We start from the raw sequence: 25540 nt of genomic DNA on the forward strand, positions 1-25540 counted from the left end.
CACTGTAGAAAGGAATGCTGAGAAAATTACTTTTACATGCAGAGAATGGGCAGCTAAGTGGAAGAATAGATAGAGTGCTGGGCTTGAAGACTCATCTTCTTGAGATCAAATTCAGTGTCACTTATTAGCTGTGTAACCCTAGGCAAGGCACTTAATTCTTTTTGCCTCAGTTTCCTCTTCTGTAAAACAAGCTGGAGATGGAAATGGCAAATCACTAATAAAACCCCAAATGGGATCACCAAGAGTCAGGCAGGACTAAAAAAGACTGAATAAAATATTCAGATTTTCATAGAGCTGCCAGTGAGATAAAAAAATAACAACCCTGTATTATTGTGAATCAAATCTGCTTTTAGCAAATTTATTGAGTAGTTCTAATAAACTATCTTGTTTGGCAGAGAATATGATACAATATAATTGCAATTAGAATGTATCTTATTTTCTACTCTCAAACTTTGAGACAATGTTACATTTTAATGCAGCTGTGCTTAAGGTATTGCTATCCTTGCCAATAGATCCACCACCAGGGGAGTAACTGTCTCCCTTTCCTCCCTCCTACATGGCTTCCCTTTTATTCCTTGCTTCCTGCTGCCCAGAACCCATCTAGGTTGCTTGACTGCTCACCTCACTTGGATGAAATGGGAGTCACCAGTTCTCATTTCTTCATGTAAAATAGAAGACTATCAGACTTTTCCATCTGTTCCCCCTCTGCATCTGATGTCTTGATGAAATCTAAGAATGTACAAATCTGCCACGTAGCCCATTAGACTTTTAGTGCTTTCTCTCTACCTTGTAGTTGAACTTCCTTTTGTGTGTTGTCTTCGATTAGAGTTAGAATTAGAGTTCCTTGAGAACAGAAGATGTCTCCATGTTCCTACTTACATGACCAGTGCTTAATTCATAATATACTTTTCATCTATTTTTCCTTATATAAATGTCTCATCTCTGAGAGGAGCATTCCAAGTAGAAATTAAAAATGTAGCCCTTTTTCTTAGGGAAATTGCTAAGCTCAATTTCTATTCTTCTCTCTGTCATTTTTGTCTTTTTCTTCTTTCAAAGTGTTTTCATAATGTTAATCTTATCTTTGCTCCAGATATAAGACATGCTATTCTGCTAAATAAGAAGCAAATGACATGCTGCTAAAATAAGAAGCAAAGTCTGTATAGTATGTGCAATTTATACTTCCACCATAAAAATAAGGCAAGCTGTTAAGTGTAGGTTAAGTAAAGGCAGAGTGATTGCTTTGTATCTAGCATCTCATAAAAATAAGCCTAAATTTATACCTCTTATCTACAAGGTATAGAAGCCTAGTGGCCTAGTGGATAGAGGAGGGGTCTCAGAGTCAAGAAGATTTGGGTTTTAGTCCTTCTTTAGACACATATTATCTCTATAAACATGTGCAAGCCACAATTTTAGCATCCCAGGCAACTTTTTTGTTTCCCAGTTAACAAGCTGTTTTCTTCACTTTCCTTACCTCTCCCCTTCTAGAAATATCTTCCCCCTCCATACTCTGGTGACAAAAAAATCATAGTCAAACAAGACAAATTGTCATATTGGGCATATGCAAAAATGTGTCCGTATAGTTAGTGCATCATCATTCTGCTCACCAGGAAATGAGCAGCATTCTTCTATATTTGTCCTCTGGAATCATGGTTGGTTACTGCTTTAATCAAGCACAAAACAGTTCTTTTCACACTGTTCACTTTTAAAATGTTATTACAGTATAAATTGTTCTGTTGCTTCTTCTGACTTTACCCTTCGCTATTTCATACAAGTGTTTCAAATTTTCTCTAAAACCATTCTTTTATTAAGCTTTTTGGTTCAGACAATTTTCTAAGACTGCAAATTCTAGATGAGTTGCCATGTAAAGAAAGTTTCCATGACTACCCTACACAAATGTCATCAGAGGTCTGGACCAAGATTAGAGTTTACAGGTCCTAGGTATATCTCCATATAACACTATACTTTTACATCCATGTGTAGTCTTTGTCTCCTAGTTTCCAGGGAAAATTAAAAATCTATTAAGTCAGTTTTTTTTTGAGCTGGAAGTATATATAACACCTGCCATCTTTTTTCTGTTGCAGATGGTTTTTTAAAATGCATTAAATTCCCTCTTCTCAAGTGTATTTTTATATATTCTGATAGCTTCATCCATGGAAACAAAGCATCCAAAGCTGTTTATTGTCTATGATACAAATGATTTCTTTTTAAGTTTCTGTCCCTAAAGGCTACAAAATGCTGGCAAACATAGCAGGTGGAATCACATCCTTGCAGAGACACAGTCTAACTGACTGTCTCAGTGAGATGGTATTAAAATCCATGGCTGTTTTGTTTGTTTGTTTCTACCTTCTGCGAAATATTCAGCAGCAGCTCAAAATTCAATGAATTCTTTCATTTCTCTTCAAAGCTCTTGTCATAGGAGTATTGAAAATTTGAAGAAAGGGCAGCTAGGTGGTGCAGTGGATAGAGCACCAGCCCTGAAGTCAAGAGGACTTGAATTCAAATCTGGCCTCAGACATGGAACGCTTAGCTGTGTGACCCTGGGCAAGTCACTTTACCCCAATTGTCTCGGCAAAAAAAAATGAAGAAAAATGTAAAGACATTTTCAGAAAAACATTAAACTTGTAAATGATACATTTTGGTTAAGAATGGTATGATTCACTGAAGACCTTGGGCTAAGAGCAAGTGGAAATCTTAGTCAGAAAACGTGATGTTAACATGTTAGACAATACCTCTGAAGTAAAGGAGAGGAAACAGACAAACCAGAGACAACCACAAATCACTGGTTTTCATATAGCCCATTCAGAACCAGAATTTAGAGTTGGAAGAAGAAATGTCAGTGATCACAGGATTCAATTGTTTTACAGATGAGGAAGATGGGCCCCCATACCAATTAATATGGAAATATCTTTCCTTATAAATAAACTTTTAATGTGGGCACAACTAGGGAAAGTTATTTTTAAGAGGCCTGCTTATGGTCTGGATAAAAATAAACCTTTCAAGTACAAGAACACCAAGTGCTTCTATGCTCACCTGATTTTAGACTCCTCTTTTCTAGCACAGAGAGAATGTATCTTCTCAATATTTAAGGCTGAATCAAACCATTTCCATGATATTTCTGAATGATTAATGCCCCTTCTATGGGTACTTATTTATCTGCTTGTTCATAACAGAAAAAGTCTTTGTCTCTACTTTTGTCCAATGAGAAGGAAGAGAGGAAAGAGTATGTGAGGTATCCAATACATACAGGAGATACTGTGAATATTTGGTTGAGTACAGGGAACTAAGACAGGTACCTAATGGGGCTACTGCTGCTGCTACTGCTGTTGCCATCCCTATCTCTCCAACGCCAGGACCTCTCAGAGAGCAAGGTGGCCACGGGGAGGATGATCCTTCCTGCCCTGGAGAAAGCTACCTCATTCATGGAGAAGACATTCAGGGAACTTAACCTAGATGGAGTATCAGGATTCTGGGTGCTGGAAGGTAGTATGACTTTCTCTCTTCATAGGATGACTGAAACCAAAATTGCTTTCAGACTTTTCAACTGATTTGCTGACTTTAAGCATGAAAGATTAATTGAAACTGAACTTTATGTTTTGGTAACTTAAGAAAAGTATATTTTTTTCTCATTTGTCCTCTTTTGACCTGAAGAAAACCTTGCCTCGAATCTCTTGGGTTTATAGAAATAAACGATATTATGTTAAACACTGAAGAAAAAAATTTGAAAGCATAGGTCCCTAAAAAATTTTCAAAACAAAGCTATGGTTCATCTTCTTTTTTCATTATACTAACAAGGTAGGAGAAAATAATCTTGTTTAATGAGGAGTTAAATTAAAGTGTTTCTGTTAGTTCTTTTGGTCACCTGTGGGCAAATATTTCCTCTACTCTAACCTCAGTTCATACTGCATTGTAACCAAAGACGTTTAGAGATTCTGGGAAAATGGATGAAGTGTTTTTTCAGCTTTGGAAGAAGAGAGTATTCTGATGACAATGTCCTGCAGAAAGGCCAAGCCAAACAGAGAGAAAACCCTATTCTGGTGCAGGGACCCTTAGACTAGTAACAACTATCCCTAAAAGAGCAAACAACTAAGGCCTTAAGAACTTGCTTTGGGATTGTTTTCATTCTATTCTACCAACAAAAGGAATCCTCCCACTGAGGAAGGACTTTTAATCCTATTTCATGCTGGCTGCCAGCTCAACTCTCCTAGAACTGGAATTTGTGGTGCCAGAAAGTCCTACTAGATGATGTCTTAGAGTTTGAAACAGATTTACTTATTTATGCCCATGTGTCCTGGATTTGGACTATACTATGTATAATGATTTTTTTTCCCTCCAAGCAGGCTCTTCTCACCTACTATCCCAAACTCAGGAGATTACCAAGAAAATGATCCCAGTATTGTTACCCTAGGAGAAAAAGGGGAAATGCTCATCTCTAGTGCTTACTGAGAAAAATGGGAGGATAGTAGGTATTTCTTGACCATGTTAATAACTAAGAGGAGAAAGAACAAGTGCAACCCTGGAAACTACTTGTCACCATTTTTCCCTACTCATCTGGGACATATAACTGTTATTCTAGACCCTTTGATTTTTTAAAATGTAGCCTCAGGCAGAAGTTAGTTAAGCTCTTCTACAATTTCATTCTTCGACTTTCTAGAGATCCAGTCTTCCCCAAATTATACAAATCTTTACATACATTTCCCTTTCATGACTTCATTCATTCCCAACACACCTCAGTGAAGAGAGAAAGGGACTTAATGTTGAGAAAATGGGTAGATTTAAGAAAGGGATTTGTTTGAGTCATAGCAGAGAAAGTTAAGGCTGAGGTTGCCTTGGTTCCAATCCCCCAGTTACTTATAGTCTCATTTCCAACCATAAAGAAGAATGGGGAATGGTACCTCCTTGTTGATTGAAAAGAACTAGAACAATGATGTTAAGATGTCAGGGGCAGTAGCCTCTGCCTAAACAATAAACAGAAATGAGACAGACACATTTCTCTGAACAAGGAGAGTCAAAGCTCACCAGTGGGGCAACACCTGAGTCACAGACCTGTCATATTTCTTCACAGTGCAACTAAAAGGTGTCTTGGAGAAATGGGGTCAGGAGCCTGCCCTAAAGCCCCTGAGCCTGAGGGTAGAGAAGATAGTGAAGAAGCTGTTACCACTCATCACCAGAGCCACAATCTACCTCAAGCTCAGTGACTCTAAGTACTTAAAGGGTAAATATTGTGCAGTCAAGAGGTTTATTTGCTACGGAAACTAATCCATTCTTCCTTGCTTGAATGATCCTGGTATATCTATGGGGCTGAATAGATATATTGCTATCTGGAATCCTTACAAAATACACAGGGACAAAATACCCAAGTGATAGTAAGTAATAGAAAGTCTCTCCTTTCATAGTCCCTTCTGACACTTAAAAACTCCTTAGGACATTTCTAAGTCTCTTTACCTGAAGAAACAGCTCCACAGTGGAAGTTAAGCATTAAATAACATGTCATTGTACCTTATCCTGTATAGATACCCTAATTGTGACTAGATCTCGTAAACCCTCTCACTTTCTAACTAAATTAGAAGCGCTTGAAACTATATATATTTATATTTCATATAAATGAAAAGTTATATATATATTTTCCAGTTATATGCAACCATGCACTGCCACTGATCTCTGCAAACTGTTAGTTTGTTCTTTAAAGAAAATTATGTATCATCCCTCAGGAATGCTTTTCTTTGGAATTTATCATGAGCTCCTCCAGGGCCAAAACTGTCCTTTGCCTTTCTTTGTATCCCTAGCACTTATCACAGTGCTTTACAGTAGTACACATTCTCAACAAATAGTTATTTGACAGACAGTAGGAGCTTGTCCTGCTATATTTCCTGAATGATTCCTCCATTCTCAATGGCTGATGAAGGCCATATATTTGTGAGGCACAAGAAATTTCAATTTGGATTAGCCACACCTAGAGTATAAGTCAGTTGGAAATCTAGTATCAATGTTCATGTAAAATTGTTTTTCTCTTACTGTGGTATTGCTTAATTTTATCCCTTCACTTTGACAGAATTCCAAGAGATTCTCCAGCCAGGATTTTGGAAGCTCCCCTATTCATGGAGTCACACAAATGGCTCCATGATCTACTCCAAGTTTAACAACTCAGAATCTTTTTCAGAAGAATTAAGTGACTCATGCATGATGCTCTTACTGGGAACCAAGTGAGTTTAATTGCCCTTTTTCTTTTTTTCTTTGCATTAAAAAAATTGCCATCAGTCACCCCTCTTATAAAAATACTTCACACAGAAGCTGTTCCCATTTCATTATGTTGTTTTTTTGCCATTCAGTGAGCAAACAAATATTTTGCCTATCTTATTTTTTTCTAGTGAAAATTTATATATTTTTTCCAGTTATATGTAATGACAATTTTACCATTAATTTTTTAAAATGTTAAGTTCCAAATTCTCTCCTTCCTTTTCTATCCTCTACCTTCCATAAGAAGCAAGCAATTTGGTATAGATTACACATGGACTGTTTTGCAAAATGTATATTTGCATTAGCTATCTTACAAAAGATAAGACAGACCCTAACTCAAAGAGAAAAACAAGAAAAATAAAATGGTTGTTTTTTTTAAATATATGCTTTAAGCTGTATTCAGAGTCCCTCAATGCTTTCTCTGGAGGTATATTCCATATACTTTTCCAAACTCAAAAACAGTTCTTCTACAAGCAATAAAGACCTGTGTCAGCATGGCCAACCCTATAGTTCCTCTGAACTTCATTCATTGTTTTTTCGGGTTTTTTTTTTCCTGAATAATAGTTTTGGACTCTTTACTCCTCAGGAAGGATCACTTGCAACCATGCACTGTCACCGATCTCTGCAAAGAACTCATGACCAAGCCTAATTGCATGGAGTACACACTATCACACCAGCTCATCTATTTCCTGTTTGCCAAAATGGTGAGTGACTATTTTGTGGACTATAAGATTACTCTAGAAGGCCAGATAGCACCAAATTTAGATCATAAGGCCATTTAACTGCTACCACGTTTACAAATCTTTAACGCAACCAAAACCAAAGACCTGAAGAATAGGTGTTTTTCTTAACAAATAGCTTGTTGCCTATGGGGTTTGGGGCGTGATCTTCAAGACACATTGCTTTCACTTTCTGTTCACTTACAGATTTCATGTTGAAATTATAATCAAATTCCTAATTAATTTTAATTAAATAATTAATCATCACAGGTCAGAAAAGATCTCTGCATTATTTTTGTGACTAAAGGTTAAAAAAAAGTATCTACCTGTCTCCCCTGCTCAGCTAAATCTCTGGCAAATGCTTCTGATCCAAAACTGGAACTGGGGACAGTTGTCCCTAAGAGTTCAGTTCAATATTTCAAATCACTTTTAGGAATTCAGGAACTTTCCTAGCATAGCAAGAGCTCCCTATTTGTACTTGATAAGAAGGGAAATGAGTAGAGGAGTAAATGATAGCTGAGTTTTTGGACTAATGGTCTCTCAAACCCCACTGCAGCTGCTGTTCAGAAGACGACAAACTAGAAAGAAGTATAGTCAAATTAATCATGCTGCAAGATTTCATTCAAAAAGAATCCTGGCAAAAAACCTTCATTTTATATATACTATCAATTTCTGAGGTGCATCTCAAAATTAAAAACTTCAACTTAACAATTGTTACTCTTTTCTGCCAACAAAACTAAACTTAGTTCTGCCTGGTTTTCTGGTCCCTAGAAAGGATGCTCAGATGGCTTATTCCTCCAATCTGAATATTACATGGATGTTTTCTGTGCTAACATGATGGCTTTAAACTTGAAAACTGAAGAAGCTGGATTCCCATTTCTCAATAGAGATATCTTCATGGAAAATAGTATGAACTGCTTTCCATTCTCCAGATAAGTGCACATAATCCTCCTATCCTCTGTGTTTTTTTGTGTGTGTTTCTGTCTCTTTCTATGTGTCTCTCTATCTCTCTGTCACACATACATGTACACACACACTACATTTTTATGACAGTTCTGACTTAGCTTTATCCACAACAATTTCTTCCTCCACTAAAACGTAAACAGAATACCTAAACTCTTGAGTGACTGAGGGACATCAGCCCCTGACCTTTGGGTCAGAGATAAGATAAGCTGGAATAGTAGAAGTTCTTTACTTTGGAAGCCCAAATCCCATCAAAATTTTTCATTTCCCCAAATATCTATGACTTTCTCCAAAATTGCTTGAAGTTCTCAATGGTTGAGGTGATGCTACCTTGAAAGTTGAACTAATTGTGCCACTTATTGTTAAAACAAATATGAAGTATTACTCTTTTCTCAATACACTTAGTTTTATAGTGACTCTGAGGACACAGCAGACATAACAATGGGAATAGAGGTGGGAAAGAGTCAAAGTCACCAAGAATGTTGAGAAGATAATCACTTTCATCTTCTTTTCCTCAGTCATGTTCTGTGGACTTTCTGGATACTCAGATTTCTACAAGCATAGATGGCTACAGTCTATTCTTACCTGGCAGCAACCTAAGGAGGGATGCTTTGGGAAGCCTTGTGAGTAAAGTGACTGCCTTGATAGTAGGGAACTTGAGGAATTAGAGAAGGTGAAAATGCAATTTGCCATATCCCATCGGAAGAAACTGCATCAGCAATTCACTGAAGCTTTTTCAAAGATGAAAAACTACTTTCCCAAACATTTGGTAATCTTTATTGGAGAATCACTTCTCCACCTAAGGAACAGAGAAGACATAATATAAAAAGAGAAGACTCCAGAACATTTGCAGGAAAACAAGGAACTGAGCTTAAGGACTTATAGTGGGATTTCTAAATAGAGATCATTTGCCTTCAGAGCCCTAAAAAGGATTTGGGGGCCTGAAGGAAGAGCCTAAGAAAAGTTGGCAATAAGGAAAATATGAAGGAAGAAGAGACCTTATGGAGGGAGTAGAAGGAACTCTAGTTGATGAAATAAACATAATGATAACTCACATTTATATAGCAATTGGAATGTATAGTCAGGAAAGAAAGAAAAACCACAAACACAGAACTTTCAGGCAAAAGAAGTCTCCCATAAAAGGATAAGGCTGTTGAAAATGAGGGTAGGGGAAGACAGGAGACATTTGTAAAATTTCATATTAAAGAATTTTATCTGATATTCCTCTCTATTTTTGTTGTTACAAGATGACGATAGTAAACAATTACCAAGAGTTGCTGAAGACCAACAACAGTCACTGAGAAGAGTTAAGAGAAGAGAGAAAAGAATTGCGGGTAAATCTATCAAAAGTATGTTTTTCTTGTTCCTAGAAAACATGTGAGAAAAGCCTTGGACTTAAGTCACTTTTCCCGACAAATACACACATACACACACACACACCACACATTATCCTATGTAGAGATTACTTACATTTTACTAAAACAAATATATAACAAATTAAAAAGCATAAATTGCATTTGCTCTTCTGAAAATGTATACTTTTAAGGAATAAACATTTTTAGGAAGAGCCCTAGCTTCATCCATGTTAGTGGTCCAGAAGATTAAAAGGAGATGTTAATTTGGGGATACAGAATGAAAAGGTGCTTTAATAGCAAAGAAAAGAACAGTTATGATATTAGAGTTGATCAAAAATACTTGCTCTAGCTTATTTTTCATATTTTAGGAGAATTTTAGCTTATTTCTTTTTCTTTTCTCAATTTATCCCCAAGTTTAAGGTACAAGCAGAGAGTAAAACAGATGCATTCTTCTTCTAATTATTTTCCTACCATATCAGTATATGTTTTACTCTCAGTTGCCTAGGGTATGATTATTCAAATGTTTTCATTCTCCCTTTCTCTCTTTTGGTCATTCTCATCAGCCTCTCCATCTGCAAGGTGATAAGATATTCAAACAATTTTAAAGGTTTTAGCTAGTTTGATCAGGCAAGGGGTAAGCCATCACAAGATCCTTAGATTTTTCTTTATCAGTGCTAGTGCCTGTCAAATACTGATGATTAATTAAAAACTAATTTTTCCCATTTGTGGAGAAAGATGACTTTATCTAGTTGTGAGAGGCAGCTATTTCCTTAAGGCAACCTAGGAATTTTGGGACTCTTCTTAAAGGTCAGAGAAATTAACAAAGTGAACCAAATACAGAACCTTTCAATACCATACAACTTTGTGTGTGTGTGTGTGTGTGTGTGTGTGTGTGTGTGTGTGTGTGTGAATTTTTTTCTCCCTGAGGCAATTGGAGTTAAGTGACTTACCTAGGATCACACAGCTATGAAGTGTTAAGTGTCTGAGGCTGGATTTGAACTCAGGTCCTCCTGACTTCAGGGCTGGTGCTGTATCCACTGCACCACTTTGCTGCCCCTAAGACCATACAACTTTAAAACAGAAGCTTATTTAGGATGATGACAACAAAAGAGAGGACAGAGGTCAGAGATCGAGAAGCAAGGCAACCTAAATTCTGCCTGTCTCTAAGTCCGATCCTTTTCATTTCTGCAAAATGAGGAAAACAATCATGACTGTCTCACATCTTCACAGGGTTGTTGTTAGAAGGAATAAAGCAATGTGGGCAGCATCATTTGAGATATTTAAAAACTCTACTAATACATTTAAGGGATTAACACATAAACTAAATGTCCCAGGCTAAAGCTAAATAAATAAGTGAAGACATCAGGATGGAACTGTGACAACCCTCAGCAGCAATGAAAAGTCTAGCTGATGGGCAGCCTAACAAGATTCTTTTTCTACAGATGGATGTTCTTCCCATAATACAGCTGTGGCAGTTGCAGCCTTAGGTGGCTTTCTTTATCACTCTGCAGAACATTCACCAACCATCATCAAGCCTTGTTAATACCTCACAACAATCAAGCAGCAACTAAAAGAAATGATTTTATATCTGCTGAAAATTAAATACAGTCTTTTTGGTAATGCATACCCTTTCCTGAGAGTACATAAATTCACAGGGAGAACAATTGGAAAAGTACTGGCAGACAAGCTAGACAAGAGTAGTATAATCAGAAATTGGGATTAGCAGAGCGAACAGAAAAGTAAAAGTAATAGTATTATCTATATTTAGCAAACCATATCCCTGGCTGGTCCCCAGAAAAAACTAAATTCTTTTAATTTAATCAACATTAGGTAACTCCTGTGTGCAGACAATTATGCAAGGTGCTGGAGCAAAACAATGATGAATAAATAGTGTTTGTCTCATGGAGTTTACAATTTAAGTGTCTCTTCCATCTTGTTCTAATACAAAACTCCTGGAAAGGTAAATTATAGTGTGTGTGTGTGTGTGTGTGTGTGTGTGTGTATGTTATATACAGGAAATTTTGAAGATAGCCAAATCTCCACACTTTCCATCTATCTTGGTTTAGGACAAAAGTAGATATGGCAAGTAGATACTTGACTTTCTAAGAATAAAATAACACAATGTTCAGAATTAGAATATATTTCCACAGTACATGATTAATAGGAAAGCCCAAAAAAATACTACCTTCCCATAGTCTCCTTGATTACTAAATAGAATGTAAACTCCATATGAGTAGAAACAGATGCATTCTTCTTCTAATTATTCTCCTACCATATCAGTATATGTTTTACTCTCAGTTGCCTAGGGTATGATTATTCAAATGTTTTCATTCTCCCTTTCTCTCTTTTGGTCATTCTCATCAGCCTCTCCACCTGCAAGGTGATAAGATATTCAAACAATTTAAAAGGTTTTAGCTAGTTTGATCAGGCAAGGGGTAAGCCATCACAAGATCCTTAGATTTTTCTTTATCAGTGCTAGTGCCTGTCAAATACTGATGATTAATTAAAAACTAATTTTTCCCATTTGTGGAGAAAGATGACTTTATCTAGTTGTGAGAGGCAGCTATTTCCTTAAGGCAACCTAGGAATTTTGGGACTCTTCTTAAAGGTCAGAGAAATTAACAAAGTGAACCAAATACAGAACCTTTCAATACCATACAACTTTGTGTATGTGTGTGTGTGTGTGTGTGTGTGAATTTTTTTCTCCCTGAGGCAATTGGAGGTAAGGTGTGACTTACCTAGGATCACACAGCTATGAAGTGTTAAGTGTCTGAGGCTGGATTTGAACTCAGGTCCTCCTGACTTTAGGGCTGGTGCTGTATCCACTGCACCACTTTGCTGCCCCTAAGACCATACAATTTTAAAACAGAAGCTTATTTAGGATGATGACAACAAAAGAGAGGACAGAGGTCAGAGATCGAGAAGCAAGGCAACCTAAATTCTGCCTGTCTCTAAGTCCGATCCTTTTCATTTCTGCAAAATGAGGAAAACAATCATGACTGTCTCACATCTTCACAGGGTTGTTGTTAGAAGGAATAAAGCAATGTGGGCAGCATCATTTGAGATATTTAAAAGCTCTACTAATACATTTAAGGGATTAACACATAAACTAAATGTCCCAGGCTAAAGCTGAATAAATAAGTGAAGACATCAGGATGGAACTGTGACAACCCTCAGCAGCAATGAAAAGTCTATCTGATGGGCAGCCTAACAAGATTCTTTTTCTACAGATGGATGTTCTTCCCATAATACAGCTGTGGCAGTTGCAGCCTTAGGTGGCTTTCTTTATCACTCTGCAGAACATTCACCAACCATCATCAAGCCTTGTTAATACCTCACAACAATCAAGCAGCAACTAAAAGAAATGATTTTATATCTGCTGAAAATTAAATACAGTCTTTTTGGTAATGCATACCCTTTCCTGAGAGTACATAAATTCACAGGGAGAACAATTGGAAAAGTACTGGCAGACAAGCTAGACAAGAGTAGTATAATCAGAAATTGGGATTAGCAGAGCGAACAGAAAAGTAAAAGTAATAGTATTATCTATATTTAGCAAACCATATCCCTGGCTGGTCCCCAGAAAAAACTAAATTCTTTTAATTTAATCAACATTAGGTAACTCCTGTGTGCAGACAATTATGCAAGGTGCTGGAGCAAAACAATGATGAATAAATAGTGTTTGTCTCATGGAGTTTACAATTTAAGTGTCTCTTCCATCTTGTTCTAATACAAAACTCCTGGAAAGGTAAATTATAGTGTGTGTGTGTGTGTGTGTGTGTGTGTGTGTGTGTGTGTGTGTATGTTATATACAGGAAATTTTGAAGATAGCCAAATCTCCACACTTTCCATCTATCTTGGTTTAGGACAAAAGTAGATATGGCAAGTAGATACTTGACTTTCTAAGAATAAAATAACACAATGTTCAGAATTAGAATATATTTCCACAGTACATGATTAATAGGAAAGCCCAAAAAAATACTACCTTCCCACAGTCTCCTTGATTACTAAATAGAATGTAAACTCCATATGAGTAGAAAAAGTTTCATTTTTATTCTTTCTTCTCCAGAACCTATTAAATATTTGTTATATAGTAAGAGCCTAATAAATACTTGTTGATGATTTGTTGTTCTGGTGTTCTAATTTGAATAGATTATTCATAAAGGTCAATTTTATGTGTCCTTAATAATATTAGTCCCTTGGAAGTAACCTAAATCTGATTTGTGTTTCATACAGCAGTTCTTACCAATGTCATAATGTTCTGTGTAACCAGCAACTTCCATTTCATAAAAATTCTTACATACCTTCATAAGTTTACTTTTGTATTAAATTACATAAGTTTTTTTACACTTAAGAAAACAGACACTTTTAAAAAGTTGAAGAGTTTAATTATATAATGAAATTTCCATAATGATACATAGTAGAGTCAAGTTACCCTGTTCCTAAAAGAAGCATTTTCTAATTTTTAAATTCAAGGCCAGATATGTAGATATATATACAAATTTCTGCAGATGAGGATCTCAAATCTACATTATCATTTATGGACATCACTTCAGAAGCCATAGTATATGCTCATGTGCTGTCATCAGGAAGAGCAAATATCAAATAAATCTAAAAGCTAGATTCCAGAGACAACATCTAGAAAAGACTTTTAAAGGTTAACTAATACATCTCACTTCCTTTAGGAAACTTCATAATTAAGTCATTCCAGAAAGAAAAATTATTCTATAGAAGATTCCACAACCCTCTCTATTTCCTGGTTTTTAAATTATAGCCATCCTTTCCCCTCCTAATCCTTCTTGCTTCTGCAGTCATGCAAAATTTATTTCCACAATAGTCAGGTTGCAAAAGAAAACACAAGCAAAAAAAAAAATCAAGAAAAATAGTTTTTAAAGCATACTTTGATTTGCATTTAGATTTCATCAGTTCTTTCTTTGGAGTAGGATAACAGTTTTCATCATGAGTACTTTAGCATTGTCTTGGATCATTATGCTGTGGAGAATGTTAGTCATTAAGAATTTATCTCCATACAATACTGCTATTATTATGTACAATGTTATCTTTGTTCTGATCACTTTCTCAACATCAGTTCATGTATGTCTTTCCAGGTTTTTCTGAAAGCATCCTGCTCATCATTTCTTTTTTTTTTCCTTTATTAAAGCTTTTTATTTTTCAAAACATATGCATGGACAATTCTTCAAGATTAGCCCTTGCAAAACTTTGTGTTCCAATTTCCCTCCCTTCCCCCATACTCTTTCCTAGATGGCAAGTAATCCAATATATGTTAAATCCAATATATGCATTCATATTTATACAACTATCTTGCTGCACAAGAAAAATCAAATCAAACCAGAAAAAAAAGAGAAGCAAAATAAAATGCAAGCAAACAATAAAAAGAGTGAAAATGCTATGTTGTGAACCACACTCAGCTCCCACAGTCCTCTCTTTGGGGGTATAGATGGCTCTCTTCATCAGTAAAAGATTGAAACTGGTTTGAATCATCTCATTGTTGAAGGGAGCCACATTCATCAGAGTTGATCATCATATAATCTTGTTGTTACTGTGTATAATGATCTCCTGGTTCTGCTCATTTCACTTAGCATCAATTTGTGTAAGTCTCTCTAGGCCTCTCTGAAATCATCCTGATGGTCATTCCTTACAGAACAATAATATTTCATAACATTCACATACCATAACTTATTCAGCCATTCTCCAATTGATGGGCATCATCCAGGTTCCATTTTCTTGCCACTACAAAAAAGGATTGACACATTTTTGCACAAGTGGGTCCTTTTCTCTCCTTTAAGATCTCTTTGTGATATAAGCCCAGTAGAAACACTTTTGGATCAAAGGGTATGTACAGTTTGATAACTTTTTGAGCATAGTTTCAAATTGCTCTCCAGAATGGTTGAATCCTTTTACAATTTCATCTTCATTGATTATGAATTCACTTTTTTCCCATTTTTATTCTAGTAATTTTGTTTTCTTCTTAAAAATCACATTAATTAATGATTTATATGTTTTATTAATTTTTTTCATAAAATAAGTTTTTAATTTTATTTTTTAATTCAATAGGCTTTTTTAATTTTCAATTTTATTAATCTCTCCATTGATTTTAAGATTTCAGTTTGGTGTTTAATTGGAGAATTTTAATTTATTCTTTTTTGGTTGTTGTTTTTTTTGTTGTATGACCACTTCATTGATCTGCTCTCTATTTTATTGATGGAAACAGTTAAAGATATAAATTTTCCCTTCAGTTCCATTTTGATTGTATTCCATAAACTTTCGTATGTCAGCTCATTGTTGTGATGAAATTATTGTTTCTATGATTTGTTCTTTTAGCCACCCTTTTTTTAGGATTATTTAATTTCTAATTAATTTTTAATCCATGTTATCATAATCTTTATTATATGGTCTGAAAAGGATTTGTTTAATATTTCTGCTTTTCTGCATTTGATTTGAAGTTTTTATGCACTAATACAAAGTCAGTTTTTGTGAAGGTGTCATGTACAGATGAAAGTTTTCTCCAAAGCTCTGACATATCTAAATTTTTTATTATATCTTTTTATTTACAAGATATATGCATTGACTCTTGCAAAAACTCTGTTCTAACTTTTCCCCTCCTTCCTCCCACCCCCTCCCCCAGATGGCAGGTAGACCAATACATGTTAAATATGTTAAAGTATATGTTAAATACAATATATGTATGCATATCCATAAGTTATTTTGCTATACAAGAAGGATCGGACTTTGAAATAATGTAAAATTAACCTGAGAAAGGAATAAAAAATGCAAGCAAACAAAAACAGAGGATTAGAAATGCTATGTAGTGGTTCACATTCATTTCCCAGAGTTATTTTGCTGGGTGTAGCTGGTTTATTAATGAACAAATGGAACTGATTTGGTTCATCTCATTGTTGAAGAGGGCCATGTCCATCAGAATTGATCATCATAAAGTATTGTTGTTGAAGTATATAATGATCTCCTGGTCCTACTCATTTCACTCAGCATCAGTTCACGTAAGTCTCTCCAGGCCTTTCTGAAATCATCCTAGTGGTCATTTCTTACCGAACAATAATAGTCCATAATATTCAAATACCACAATTTATTCAGCCATTCTCCAATTGATGGGCATCTACTCAGTTTCCAGTTTCTGGCCAATTCAGGGCTGCCACAAACATTTTGGCACCTACAGGTCCCTTTCCCTTCTTTAAGATCTCTTTGGGATATAAGCCCAGTAGTAATACTGCTGGGTCAAAGGGTATGAACAGTTTGATAACTTTTTGAGCATAGTTCCAAATTGTTCTCCAGAATGGCTGGATGTATTCACAATTCCACCAACAATGTATCAGTGTCCCAGTTTTTCTCACATCCCCTCCAACATTCAGTATTATGTTTTTCTGTTATCCTAGCCAATCTGAGAGGTATGTAATGATATCTCAGAGTTGTCTTAATTTGCATTTCTCTGATTAATAATGACTTGGAGCATCTTTTCATATGGCTAGAAATAGTTTCAATTTCTTCATCTGAAAATTGTCTATTCATATCTTTTGACCATTTATCAATTGGAGAATGGCTTGATTTCTTATAAATTAGTCAATTCTATATATATTTTAGAAATGAGGCCTTTATCAGAATCTTTGACTGTAAAAATGTTTCCCCAGTTTATTGTTTCCCTTCTAACAATGTCTGCATTTGTTTTGTTTGTACAAAAGCTTTTCAATTTGATATAATCAAAATTTTCTATTTTGTGACCAATAATTATCTCAAGTTCTTCTTTGGTCACAAATTCCTTCCTCCTCCACAGGTCTGAGAGGTAAATTATCCTATGTTCTTCTAATTTATTTATCATCTCATTCTTTATATCTAGATCATGAACCCATTTTGACCTTATCTTGGTGTACAGTGTTATGTGTGCCTAGTTTCTGCCATACTAATTTCCAATTTTTCCAGCAGTTTTTGTGAAACAGTGAATTCTTATCCCCAAAGCTGGGATCTTTGGGTTTGTCAAACACTAGATTATTGAAGTCATTGACTATTTTGTCCTGTGAACCTAATCTATTCCACTGATCAACTAGTTTATTTCTTAACCAATACCAAATGGTTTTGGTGACCACTGCTTTATAATCTAGTTTTAGATCTGGTATAGCTAGGCTGTATATAGATTAGTTTAGATAGTATTGTCATCTTTATTATATTTGCTCAACCTATCCAAGAGCACTTACTATTTTTCCAATTGGCTAGATCTGACTTGATTTGTGTGGAAAGTGTTTTATAGTTTTGCTCATATGGTTCCTGACTTTCCCTTGGCAGACAGATTCCCAAATATTTTATACTATCGGCAGTTACTTTAAATGGAATTTCTCTTTGTAACTCTAACTGTTGGATTTTTATTAGTGATATATAAGAATGCTGATGATTTATGTGAGTTTATTTTGTATCCTGCAACTTTGCTAAAGTTGTGAATTATTTCTAATAGCTTTTTAGTAAAATCTCACGGTTCTCTAAGTATACCATCATATCATCTGCAAAGAGTGATAATTTGTTTCCTCATTACCTACTCTAATTCCTTTAATCTCTTTCTCAACTCTTATTGCCGAAGCTAGCATTTCTAATACAATGTTGAATAATAATGGTGATAGTGGGCAACCTTGTTTCACTCCTAATCTTATTGGGAATGGTTCCAGTTTATCCTCATTACATATGATGCTTACTGATGGTTTTAAATAGATGCTACTGATTATTTTAAGGAAAAGTCCATTTCACTTAGGTTATCAAATTTATTGGCATAAAGTTGGGCAAAATAAATTCTAGCTCCTTTTTCTTTCAGAATATTACATTCCATGCCTTTCACTTCTTTAAAATGGAAACTGCTGGAAGCTCTTCCAAGTTCTCCCTCAAACCTTTCCAAATGCCTTTAAATAATGACTCTAAACAGATTTTAAAGCATCAGAACTTACAAAAAGATGGAATAGAACAATTTTCCTGTCAAAGACAGTATTGAAGATTAGCAGGAGGGATCTGTTGCAACTTAGTGAATCTGTAGCACAATCCCAGGGCAGACCACACTAACATAGCCAGGCCCCAGGAAAGCAGGAATAGGTCATGGAGGTTTAAATCTTCTGTAGTGGCAGCAATCTCCAGACTTTTAAACCCATGGAGATCAAGGACAACTGGACAGGAAAAGTTTGGCACAATAGGGTGTAATGGGAGCCCCACACTAGGATCAACCTTTGGGAGCTACTGAATCAACAGATCATTATATACTTCAACAATTATGATGATCAATTCTGATGGACCTGGGCTATCTTCAGCAATAAGATGAATCAAATCAATTCCAGTGAAGCAGTAATGAACTGAACCAGCTACACCTAGTGAAAGAACTCTGGGAGATGACTAAGAACCATTACATTGAATTCCCAATCCCTATATTTTTGCCTGCCTGCACTTTTTATTTCCTTCACAGGCTAAATGTACAATATTTCAGAGTCTGATTCTTTTTGTACAGCAAAATAATGGTTTGGTCATGTATACTTATTTTGTATTTAATTTATGCTTTAATATATTTAACATGTATTGATCATCCTGCCATCTAGGGGAGGGGGTGGGGGGAAGAAGGGGAAAAATTGGAACAAAAGGTTTGGCAATTGTCAATGCTGTAAAATTAGCTATTAAAAAGAAAAAAGAAAAGAAAAGAAAACAGCTGCACAAAACTCTTACAGCATGGGAAATTACATCTCCATCTTGGAAACAGAGCTCTACTTTAACAAAGAGCTAAAAGCCAAGTAAAGGGCTGAGAAAATGAGCAAACAATGGGAAAAGATTTTAACTGTAGAATATGGCGACAAGAAAGAGCAACATGCATACTCAGAAGATGAGAACAAAGTCAAAGTTCCTACATCCAAAGCCTCCAAGAAAAATAATAATTAGTCTCAGGCCACAGAATAGCTCAAAAGGGATCTTCAAAATCAAGTAAGAGAGGTAGAGGAAAATTTGGGAAGAGAAATGATAGCTTTGCAAAAGGAAATAAAAAAAGCAAATGAGGAAAAGAATCTTTCAAAATGCAAAATTGGCCAAATGGGAAAGGAGGTACAAAAGCTCACTGAGGAAAATAATTCCTTAAAAATTAGAATTGAGCAAATGGAAGATAATGACTTTGTGAGAAATTAAGATACAATAAAATAAAACCAAAAGGATGAAAAAATAGAAAACAATATGAACCAGGTCACTGAAAAAATAACTGACCTAGAAAATAGATCCAGGAGAGATAATTTTAAAATTATTGGTCTATCTGAAATCCATGATCAAAAAAAGAGCCTAAACATTATCTTTCAAGAAATTATCAAGGAAATCTGTCCTGATATCCTAGAATCAGAAGGTAAAATAGAAATTGAAAGAATCCATTGATCACCTCCTGAAAGATCATTCCCAAAATGAAAACTCTTGGGAATATTATAGCCAAATTCCAAAACTCTCAGGTCAAGAAGAAAATATGACAAACATCCAGAAAGAAATAATTCTAGTATAGTTGAGCTATAATCAAGATAACATAAGATTTAGCAGTTTCTATATTAAAGGATTGGAGGGCTGGGAATATGATATTCCAGAAAGCAATGGAGCTAGGTTTACAAACAAAAATCACCTACTCAGCAAAACTGAGCATAATCCTTCAGGGAAAAACTGGACATTCAATGAAATAGAGGATTTTCAAACATTAATGATAAAAAAAAAAGACCATGATAAAAAGAGACCAGAATTGAATAGAAAAATTGATTTTTCAAATACAGGGCTCAGGACAATATAAGGAGGTAATCAGGAAAGGGAAATCATAAGGGACCTAATAAGGTTTATTTGTTTATATTCCTACATGCAAGGATGATACATGTAACTCATAAGAACTTTCTCATTATTATGCCAGCTAGAAGGAATATATATAGGCAGAGGGCACAGATGTGAGTTGAATATGAATAGATAGCATCTAAAAACTAAATAAAATCAAGGGGTAAGAGATGAATGTATTGGGAGAAAGGGAAAGGGAGGGATGGAATGGTGTAAATTATTTGCCATATAAGAAGCAATTAAAGGGGAAAGGGAGAAAGGATGAGAAATGAGTGAACCTTACTCTCATCAGAATTGGATCAAAGAGGAAATAACATACATACTCAATATAGGCATAAAAATCTATCTTACCCTGCAGGAAACTGAAAGAGGGATATTAGAGTGGTGATAGAAGAAAGAATATTGGGGAAGGAGATAGTCAGAAACAAAACATTTTTGAGGAGGGACAGAGTGAAAGGAAAGTGAGAATAGACTAAACAAGATGGAAATACTGTTAGCAATAGTAATTAGGAAAGGAATTTTGAAGCAAGTTTCTCTAAAGAAGGCCTTATTTGGGCCTATATCTCAAAGAGATGTTAAAGGAGGGAAATGGACCCACATGTGCAAAAATGTTTGTGGCAGCCCTTTTTGTAGTGACTAGAAACTGGAAACTGAATGGATGGGCATCAGTTATGGAATGGCTTAATAAATTATGGTATATAAATGTTATTGAATATTATTGTTCTATAAGAAACCATCAGCAGGATGATTTTAGAGAGACCTGGAGAGACTTACATGAATTGATGCTAAGTGAAATGAGCAGAACCAGGAGATCGTTATACATGGCAATAGAAAGAGTATATGATGATCAATTCTGATAGACATGGCTCTCTTCAACAATGAGATGATTCAGGTCAATTCCAATGGTTCAGTGATAAAGAGAGCCATCTACACCCAGAGATCATAACATAACATTCTCACTCTTTTTGTTATTGTTTGTTTGGATTTTGTTTTCTTATTCATTTTCTTTCCTTTTTGATCTGATTTTTCATGTGCAGCAGGATAATTATACAAATATATTTACATATATTGGATTTAACATATATTTTAACATCTATATCATATATTGGATTACTTGCCATCTAGGAGAGGGAGTGGAGGGAAGGAGGGGAAAATTTGGAACACAAGGCTATGAAAGGAACAATGTTGGAAATTTATCCATGCATATGTCTTGAAAATAAAAAGCTTTAACAAAAAATAGATAAAGAAGGCCTCATTTCTAAAATCTATGGGAAACTGAGTCAAATTTATAAAGACAGAAAGAGATAGACTGAGAAAGACAGAGAGAGCCATTCCAATTGATAAATGATCAAAAAATATGATCTATGGTCAAAGGGTTACAAAATCACACAATACTACTTCTAGGCATGAATCCCAAAAGAGATTTTTTTTTAAGGGAAAAAAATCTATACATACAAAAATATTTATAGCAAGTTTATTCTCAGGGCAAAAAAAAAATGGAAATTGAGGGGGCTTACATCAATTGGAGAATGGCTGAATAAATTGTGGTATGTGATTATGAAGGAACATTATTGTTCAAAAAGAAATGATTAACAGAATGTTCTCAGGAAAACTCGGAAAGTCCTCCATGAGCTCAAAGCGAAATGTACTGTGGTACATAGTAATAGCAAAGTTGTGGGGTGATCACCTGTGAATGACTTTGCTATTCTCAGCAGTACAAGAATGCAAGATAACTCTGAAGGACTTGGATGAAAAATGCTGTCTATACCCAGAGAAACAATTGATACTGGCTGAAGAGACTGAAGCATACTTTTTTTTAACTGAGGGGGTTTTGGGGGGGAAAGGGGGAAACATAATTCTTTTTGCAACATGATTTTTATGGAAATGTTTTGCACAACTTCATATAGGTCTTCTCAGTGGAGGATTATGAGGAGAAAGGGTGATAACTTGGAACTCAAAAGTTTTTAAAAACAAATGTAAAAAAATGTTTTACATGTAACTAAGGGAAACAAAATATTAAAACATAAAAAAACCATGGAAATTATTAAACCTTATGTGAGCCTGACAATGATCCAAGACAAGAGAGAGAGAATTTGGAATTTGAAACTTTAAAATATTTTTAAAAATTATCTCTCGATCTATTTTCCACATCAGTTGTTTTTCCCATGTGATAATTCACATCGTCGTCTATTTTTTTGTTTTTATTGTTTTCCTTGACTTTGTTTTTATTGTTTCTTGATATCTCATAGATCATTAGTTTCCACTTCCCAGATTCTATGTGGCTAAATCTACTTTTAATGACTTCTTTTTTCCCAGTAAATATTTGTGCTTCTTTTTCTATTTGGTTAATTTTGATTATTAAAGAGTTCTTCTCTTCAGTGAATTTTAGTGCTTTTTTAGCCATTTAGTCAATTGTTTTTTAAGGTGTTAATCTTCAGTATTTTTGTGCTTTTTTTAAACCAAGCTTTTGAGTGTCCTTTCATAATTTTTTTTTGCATTGCACTCATTTCTTTTTCCATTTCCCCCTCTATCTCTTTGATTTGAAAAACCTCTTTTGAGTCTTTCAAGAATTGGGTTTTTATCCAACTCACAATTTTTTTTTTTGAGGTTTTGCTTCTAGAGCTTTTGACAGTTTTCTTCTGAGTTTGTGTCTTGATCTTCCCTGTTGCCATAATAATTTGTTATGGTCAGTTCTTTTATTGTTGTTTGCTCATTTTTTCAACCTACTTCTAGATTTTTAACTTTATGTTAAAGTTGATCTCTGATCTTGAAGTGGAGGGGGCACTGTTTTAGATTTTTCATCTGGGTGCAGTCTATTAAGTTTTAGACTGTGGTTTTTACTCTCCTGACCTGTACTTTGGTCTTTACTCAAGAAGGGACTTTGTTTCCCTGTAGCCACAATTAATGGCATTATTCTTATTGGCCTAAAAACTGTAATCAGATCCACTGTTCTCCTGCAGCTGCAAGTGCTATTGCTCTTTCTTGAACTGAAACTCAAGTCAGGGGTTCCTACAATCTTATGAGTAACTATATGCCCTCTTCTCTTCCCTAGAACTGTGAGTAGAACCTCTACTCTTGGCTCTGTCCCAAAATGAAACGATTGAACTAATAATTCCCAAAGACATTTACAATTCCAGTTCCTGTGATTTATTCTTCTACAAGACATTAATGGCATTTTCAAAACTGCTTCTATAAATGGAAGTGATCTATGCATGTTAGAACATTTTAAAACAAATTATTCAAACTTCTGGTAGACAGAAGAGTATGAAATTATGAACAAAATTGAACTCCCAGTTCTTAGCAGTATATATAGCTTTCAACTATCAGAATATTTGCTGTATGGTAAATCCAGGATTGAATCCTCTATCAGACTACTCTAACTGCAATTTGTTTTGAGCATTGACAATCACCAATAATGGTTATTAGTTAAGAATGGTAATATAAAATTGCCACTCTATTGAAGATAAGATATTTTTCTGGGGATATTGCACTTTCTGGAAAGGACATGGCTACTACACACCTGATTACTTCTAAGCCCCTGGAATATTGGTACTAATGTTGCAACTACAACCTTGCTTCTAAAAGTCACTGAAAAATCCTAAAAGATAGCACCAAATTTAGAGAAAAATTATATTCTCTAAAGAGCTGGCAATATTGTTGGATGTCTAACTAATCTCATTTAGTATTGGTACACAAAAAGCACTGCTTGATGAGATCCTGAACAATGTCTTGGACAGAGAAAAACTAAAGAAAAGATTCCTGAGGCAAACAAGGATACAGAAGACACTGATGGAGATCAGTCTAGCTCCATGGTCCCATCCTCTGGGGAGTTTGTCCAGTTTGAAATTCAAGTTATGTCAAGTCTCTGAGACCCCAGAGACCTCTATAGAGGTCTTGAGCAGTCTCACCTTGCCATGCCCTGTCAGAAATCCCAGTCATGTCCCTGAGGTTAAATTTCCCATATAAAATCTACTTATGGGCCATCCCTTTCTTTGAGTCAGCCCATCATGATATTCTGCCTCATGGTGTCTTTCCCTTTCTCCTTACCCCCATGCCATATGGTATCTCTCTTGCCTCCATTTTGCTTCCCAACCCTACTTCTTCTTACAGCTAACTCTTTTGGGGTGATAAGTCCCTTTCAGGATTTAGATGCCAGCTAAGGGCATGCTCGAGCCTCATGGGGTGCTCCCTCTTTACTGAGAAATTGTTGAGTTCCACCGAGGAACTTGTCTTTCATATGTTCTTCCAACTCTGTTTCATATTTATTGTATCCCTTTATTTTGTCCGTAATCTCTTTCCCTAAATAAATCTACCTTTTGCCAAAGAGATTGGCCATTGTGAATTCTCCATACGATCGAACACCAACTTTTGGTGCCTGCCATCATCGGGTGTCCACATCACCCAAATCATTTTGGTCCTTGAACCACATCACCAGTGTAGGCTGATGACACAAAAGCATGAATTAAAAGAAAAGAAAATGCATTATATAAAAAAAAGAAAAAAGAAAAATGCATTATGAATAAAACACTTGGTCCCTGGAAAGACAAGATGGACATGATGAAGTTTTACATTTTCATAATTATTGAAAAAAATCTAAGCATTGATTTGGCTCTTAAAAAAAAAAAATATTTTTGGCAAGGCCTGTGAATTCATTAGTACGAATTCCAAGTGAGGATATTCTGCTTGTCAATGACAATTACTTCAGACAGTAACAGGGTTTGAAGTGGCTTGCAGGACTCATAAAGCCAGTACGTGTCTGATGCTGGAACTGACATAGTGGAGAACTGGCCTGGAATCTGGAATAACAGGGCTGAAATCTCACTTCTCATACATTCTGAGTTAGCAAATTCACTTCCCAGTGCTCCTTAAAATGACAAGTTGCAGAGAAGGTGCAGACCTGCATTGTTAGAGTGCTTCTTGCTCAATGTTCCCCATAGCAGTGAAATACCAAGTCCTAAGGGAAATACCCTAAGAGACTGAGGCACTATCACATTCACAAACTTGCTAAATAGACCCGCAGGGTCCCGCCTTTCCCCCCCAGGGGAACGACACTCATCCTGTACTCGGACTCAGGGGCGCTGCTAGGAGCCAGGAAAAAGCGTGTACCTAAAGCCTGATAAAGGCCGCCATGTTGGACACCTGCCATCGGTCACATGAGGACTAGTCATGTGACATCACCTCCTGACCAGGCTCTCATTCAACCGCAGGTGTAGAAGGGAGGGGCCGAGAGCTAGGATGCCCCGTCTTCTCCTTCACAAATCTCGCGAGGTTTTAGTATTATGTATATAAGTTTTAAGTTGGGATTTGATTAAGTTTATGAGTGTGATGCATGTCTAACATCAGTCAGTCGGTCGGTCAGTCCTTTGTTTAATAAGGACTTTTACACAGCGCTAAATATTGGGAAGACCAAAAAAAAAAGTCCCAAATCCC

The 25540-nt window shown here is 35.6% G+C and overlaps 1 protein-coding gene across 1 annotated transcript; it reads left to right on the forward strand.

Annotated features, from left to right (window-relative positions):
• The first annotated feature begins 3154 nt into the window (after positions 1-3154).
• On the forward strand, positions 3155-11235 carry LOC127555671 (UPF0764 protein C16orf89 homolog). The gene is made up of 8 exons (XM_051988216.1): positions 3155-3480; positions 5063-5212; positions 6050-6200; positions 6821-6938; positions 7725-7860; positions 8435-8539; positions 9164-9265; positions 10714-11235. The coding sequence occupies exons 1-8, from the start codon at positions 3297-3299 to the stop codon at positions 10812-10814; spliced, it is 1047 nt and encodes a 348-aa protein (XP_051844176.1). The 5' UTR covers positions 3155-3296; the 3' UTR covers positions 10815-11235.
• Positions 11236-25540: the final 14305 nt, after the last annotated feature.

Source organism: Antechinus flavipes, chromosome 1 (assembly GCF_016432865.1).
Source record: "Antechinus flavipes isolate AdamAnt ecotype Samford, QLD, Australia chromosome 1, AdamAnt_v2, whole genome shotgun sequence".
In the NCBI taxonomy this organism is placed as follows: domain Eukaryota; kingdom Metazoa; phylum Chordata; class Mammalia; order Dasyuromorphia; family Dasyuridae; genus Antechinus; species Antechinus flavipes.

Bases quoted from the DNA above. Each gene is read 5' to 3' on its own strand.
- LOC127555671 (XM_051988216.1), top strand. From the start codon at position 3,297: ATGGGGCTACTGCTGCTGCTACTGCTGTTGCCATCCCTATCTCTCCAA. The intron at 3,481-5,062 runs GTAGTATGACTT...ATTTCTTCACAG, and splicing joins AGGATTCTGGGTGCTGGAAG to TGCAACTAAAAGGTGTCTTG. The intron at 8,540-9,163 runs GTGAGTAAAGTG...TGTTGTTACAAG, and splicing joins GGGATGCTTTGGGAAGCCTT to ATGACGATAGTAAACAATTA.